The following is a 6,000-nucleotide window of genomic DNA, read 5'->3' on the forward strand; positions in this document are numbered from 1 at the left end:
TTCTGGATCTATCTTGTCTGTCAGCATATTTTTTATTGGAGCTGGTGTCAATATTTCAATTCTCTCTGCCTTTCTTTTCCAACATGTCAACCTCTTTTCGCTCCTGGAGGGCAAATGCAACACCTCTTTGAAACACTTACAAAATCAGAATGTCCACACTTGAGTGTAGTGCATTGGAGAAAGTGGTGGTGTCTCCAAAAGTGATTGTAGAGTTTGCCTGGGAAGAAAGCTGTGGTGGGGGAGGGGGAGGTTATCACAGCTGTTGGTGAGATCAATGTGGGTGTCCTAGATGTAGCAACAGCAGTCCCATCAGACATCATACGTCATACGTCATCTCAGGGAAAGGCTCCTGTACAATTTTGGTAACATCACTGCCCATAAAGTCCATATCAGTTAATTTCTCTGAATTTGTTGGGTAAATGCCAGTGCATTTAAATGCATTTTCAGCAGTATCTAGTACACACACTTGCTTGTAGGCATCAGCTACCAATTTTGCAACATCAATGTCATTAATGCTTGACCCTGGATTAGCCCTCATCCACAAACTGCAAACAGTGTTGTAGCAGGTTTTGAAAGGTTTCATGAACGTCTTATCTAGAGGCTGCAACTTACGAGAAGTGTGTTGGGGAAAATTTAACATATGGATATGGTTTTCCTGAGCAAACATGATGATGTCCAAGTCTTTGTGACTGGCATGCCCATCTACTATCAGTAAAACAGGATCTCCTGCTGAGGGCTTTGGGAAGGAAACAAAGTGTTTAAGCCACTTAAGGAAAGCCTCAGCTGCCATCCTGCCACTAGAAATGCACGAACTAATGCTTTCAGTTGGATCTCCAATCATGAGCTGGTCATTCATTAACTTTCTTGGACAAATAAAAAGTGGAGGAATAAATTGTCAAGTTGCACACATGCAAAATAGAAGTGTAACATTACACCCCCTCTGTCCAAAAGTAATTTTCCCCACTTAACATTTGCCTTTCACTGTAATAACCTTGTCATTTTAATGCACACATCATACACCAGTCTCATCTCCATTAAAAATTTGGGATGGATGAAAAGTATGTTTTTTTAAGGGAGTTTCAAACTGATTGAAGAAAATTTAGACCTGTGGTTTATTAAACTCTACACACCACATCAGACTAGCTGATTGTGGTTTTTTGTAGGTCATATTTGGGTGCTGCTTCATAAAACTGACAAAAATCTTTTGCTGCTATTTTGTCCTTTTATTGAATCTGTGACTCAAATTTAATTTTTCTGGAAGGTCATAGGCCCGTTTCTAAAACCCTGTTTTGGACAGGGACATCAGTCTCGAATCTAAAAATCAATCAAATGAGCTACTAACAGTTTTTCACATCTTTCATCAAATATTGCTTTAAAAGACCCCATTTGTGGTTTCATATCAGCTGAGTCATTCAGCTATAGCATTTAACTTCCTTTGGAGAGTGCATCTCGGTACATAATATAAGTCAGATGTGGCTCTTTCAGAAAGTTTATTTTCAAGTATGTTTCCAACAGCATTTTTCATATCATTCTCTGACCATTCTCCCCAACCTTTACCTGGTTTTTTCTTAGATGCTGGCATAGTATCTTAGAAAAGTTCTGTAGCCCATACCTTGCGAATGTCACATGGCCATACTACTCGACTCACAGTGAGATGAAAATATGGTAGTAAGCAACATTGTTAGAGCAAATGAAATGCAATTGTTAGTGTATTATATTAATAGAGCAATCTAAAAAACAGCTCCAGTTTTGTAAGTATATTCTTACCTGCAATGATTCAGTGTGAAGTTAAAAAGTATTTGAGGCAACAACTTGTAGGAGCACAAACAAACAATAATCACTCTCAGATGGTACGACACAGGGAATCAAACTCTCTACGGATGGAAAAATGACACTGGCAGCAAAGATTACACTGTGTACCATGCTGCTATGTAGTAGTGAATAGCTGATATACCAACTGGCGCATACTACCCACCGTTACCCTATTTATGTAGCAACGTTAAACTACACAGAAAGAAATAAAATTATTGCTTCAGTTATCTCTATTTTGGTATAAACATTGTCCAAATACGAGTTTAATATGAATTGGTCTTTGCACTCACTTCATACCTGAGATGAATGTTAAAAGCTGAAGTCATTGCTTGGGAGTGCAACTGCAAGGTAGACTTACAATTTAGCTTGACATAATATAAATGGGTATCATATTGGAATAATTTAGGTGTCTTGCTTTGAACAATAGGGAGATAATGCGTGTTGTTGCTGTATTCTGTTAGTCTCATCATTGCTGATAGATAGCGATTGTCAGTGTGATTTGGATATTTCTGTGTATCTATTTGTAGTGTAGTAACATTGCTGTACGGCCTCAGATTTTGTGTGTAGTGAAAACACTGTTTGTTATTATCAAGCATTGTAGTCTGCTGTCCCACCAGTGTTTATTATCATTGCAGTTGCTGATCACCAAAGGGTTGATCTGTCCTCAATTTGTTGTCTAAGAGTGCAACTACTGTAAAATGTAAACTTTCACGGCCGGAACTGTCATGATTAATAAAATTCTTTTCCGGGCTATTGTGCCGTGGTCTGATGGATTTCGCATTGTAACCCAACGTTTCGTCCCCCATCTGCAGAGGACATCTTCAAGGGGGTTCGTAGCTTCTGTTAACTTCCGAAACACACACTGTCTCACTACTGACTGCAGCAAATTTTTGTTTTCGCGTGCTCCCGCGCATAGGCGTGACGTCACATGTTTTGAATACGCGAGCGCAATTGGCCGTTGTCGGTTGCCGCCGTCCGCTGTTGCTATCATCCCATGGCGGAAGACTGGTACACATCTTCTTCAGCACCGGCATCCAGATGTCATTCAATTTCACGCCCTCCTCCTTCCTATTAAAATTCCTGGGGTGTTTCATAATCTCTATAGCCTCTCTGTAAAGCCTTTCATGATATCCGCTTGTGGCTGCCAGTACTTGAGTTCTATCAAAATAAATGTGGTGGTCTCCTGACTGCAAAGCGTGTTCCGCAATAGCTGATCTATCAATCTCTCCCCTTCTACAATTGCCCTTGTGCTCTTCTAGTCGTTTTTTGACCGTTCTTTTTGTGGTACCCACATATACCTCCCCACAACTACACGGGATCCTGTAAATTCCTGCTTTTTCCAGCGGTTTACGAGCATCCTTAGCCAATCTCAGGTGTTCTTGTATCTTCCGGGTAGGTTTGTAAACCAACGCGATATTTCGTTTTTTCAAGATTTTCCCTATGCGGTCAGTGACGTCCTTAATAAAAGGCAGGAAAACTTTCGATTTTGCAAGCACTTGTGCATTGCTATGATTTTCACGCGGCGGTCTTAACGCTCTTTTTATCTCAGCAGCTGAGTAACCATTCCTGAGTAATGCATCAGTGAGGTGTTCCAGTTCCGTATCCAGTAGCCCAGGTTCACAGATGTTCCTCGTTCTATCCGCCAACGTTTTTATTATGCCTCACTTTTGTTGTGGGTGGTGGTTCGAATCCCGGTGTAGATAACGATCCGTGTGCGTGGGTTTCCGGTAAACTGTATGGCCTAAGCTACCATCCTGTTTCTTGTAAACTAGCACAACCAGAAAATTTAGTCTCCCTTCTGCCTCCTCATCCATGGTAAACTGAATCTTCGGATTAATACCGTTTAGATGTTTGTGAAAATGGCCTAGTTCCTCTCTGCCATGCCTCCAAAACACAAATGTATCATCTACGTAGCGGAACCAGATGTTCGGTTTTTTTGTTGGCAGTTTCTAGAGCCTGCGCCTCGAATTTTTCCATGAAAAAGTTAGCTATAACCAGGCTTAAAGGGGTCCCCATTGCCACGCCATCAGTCTGTTCGTAGAACTCATCGTTCCATTTGAAATATGTGGTCGTAAGGCAATATTTAAATAGTTCTGCAATGTCGGGAGGAAAAATTCTATTCAGCTGTTGCAACACCTCATTGAGAGGAACCATAGTAAATAGCGATGCCACATCGAAACTTACTAACATGTCCTCCGGCTGGACCACTATGCCGCTTAATTTACTGATGAAATGTGCGGCGGCAACCGACAACGGCCAATTGCGATCGCGTATTCAAAACATGTGACGTCATGCCTATGCGCGGGAGCACGCGAAAACAAAAATTTGCTGCAGTCAGTAGTAAGACAGTGTGTGTTTCGGAAGTTAACAGAAGCCACGAACCCCCTTGAAGATGTCCTCCGCAGATGGGGACGAAACGTTGGGTTACAATGCGAAATCCATCAGACCACGGCATAATAGCCCGGAAAAGAATTTTATTAATCATGAGTGCAACTACTGTACAAGCTAGGCTTCAAGTGTTTGCCAGGCACTCGGCTACTACTGGAATCTTCTGTGAATGGATAGTGATCCACAGTGATAATATCAACTGTCAATACAAAAACTGTACCTAATTCTTGCTGTAACGGTCCATTCGCTTTATCAAGCAATTTTGCACAGCAGGAAGCCATACATCAGGAGCATCACAATGGTGGTACAGTATGATCCTTGTTGTTTTGAGTTAGATCTTGAGTTCCGCCAGTCGGCACATTACACCTCCAAGAGCAGGATATGCCTCATAGAATGAGTAGGGGGACTGTGACAGACATCCTAGACTAAGTGGGAGGAGGGGGGAGGGGAGGGGAGGACTGGAAATGGCCTCAAAGAGCAAGGAGGGCTGTGAGGAGACAATGAGTGTGTGTGGGAATGAGAAGAGGTCAGAGAGAGGATGAGAGTACAGACATCAATGAAAAAATATGTTGGTGTGGCATCACATGGATAGGGCCAATAATCTAAACTCTTTAAAAGCGAACTATGTGAAAGAAGTGAGTTTTGGGCAAAAAAAATGGAATTCTTGTGAAGAGGCCAAAATGCCTGATACCTTTGTACAGTACTGTAGGTTTTATGAGAAGTACACTAATCCAATTTTATAAATGCTGAATATAAGAAAAAACTTTCATATGAAGTCATTTAATTTTTGCTTTGCTGATGATTCAAGACATGCACTTACAAAGCTGGAAGGGATCCTGCATTGAAATTTTTCATTGTCTACTACAGAGAGGCAGACAGGCAATGGAAAAAATGGCACTTTGTTGCTTTCCCACACAGAGAGATGAAAACAGCTACTACTTCTGCTTGTGTATCCAAGATGACAAAATTTCTGTAATAATTAGTGTCAAATAACATGAAATATCATGACAAGTTATTAGTGGATATATGGTATACTGTGGATGATGTATTTAGCAGATAGTGTATGAGTCACAAGTACACTGTAATTCAAGACATTTCTTTCAGAAATGTAACTTAAAGTACCTTAATACAGGCTTAAATGTTCCATAGCAAATATTTTTAGGTATACAAATACCGAAGGTTTTACAAACATACATACTGCAATCACTTTGGCAAAATGGACCAACACAGAGCAGCTGTCTATATTTTCATCAGCCCTCGATTTGTGGATGAGAAATGAGACATTTTTTGATCTTATTTTTGTTGCTCGATACCCAAAGACAAAGAGCAGTGAATCAATCACATTGCTTTTTCCACTTCCATTTGGACCTATTATGGAGTTAAAGCCCTGAAAAATTTAATAAAACAATTATTAGATATATTCTCTGTAAAACAAAATCTAAAGTGCCAAAAATCAATACTGATTAGTGAATTTATCTGCTATGCAAATTGTCAAAATCATAATTTGATTAATATACTTTGAAATACTGATTGGGTTCATTGCAGGCCAGCATTTCTGATCCATATCATGAACTAACTTAAAACCTGTGTCTAGTTCTGTGATGGCAACTGTTTCAACATTCATGTTTAAACAATTTCACACACATTATAAATTCGTGAACAGTGATGTTCATTTAGACTTTCACTGTCTGTAACATCGCCAACACCTATTCTTCCACTTCTGTACAGACAATATTTGCAAGTCAGAATTTTTTGTAGGGTCTTCTCTTTCTCAAGAAATATGTCACAAGATATTAGTGG

The 6,000-nt window shown here is 40.1% G+C and overlaps 1 protein-coding gene across 1 annotated transcript in view; it reads right to left on the reverse strand.

Annotated features, from left to right (window-relative positions):
* LOC126326972 (structural maintenance of chromosomes protein 4-like) overlaps positions 1–5,587 on the reverse strand; it is a gene marked incomplete at both ends in the record, with an annotated part of 43,349 nt that extends 37,762 nt beyond the window's left edge. Inside the window, one exon of the mRNA XM_049995815.1 lies at positions 5,399–5,587. Within this exon, the coding sequence (XP_049851772.1) occupies positions 5,399–5,587 (189 nt within the window). The remainder of the gene's footprint in view (positions 1–5,398) is intronic.
* Positions 5,588–6,000: the final 413 nt, after the last annotated feature.

This window comes from Schistocerca gregaria, unplaced genomic scaffold (genome assembly GCF_023897955.1).
Source record: "Schistocerca gregaria isolate iqSchGreg1 unplaced genomic scaffold, iqSchGreg1.2 ptg001007l, whole genome shotgun sequence".
Classification (NCBI taxonomy): domain Eukaryota; kingdom Metazoa; phylum Arthropoda; class Insecta; order Orthoptera; family Acrididae; genus Schistocerca; species Schistocerca gregaria.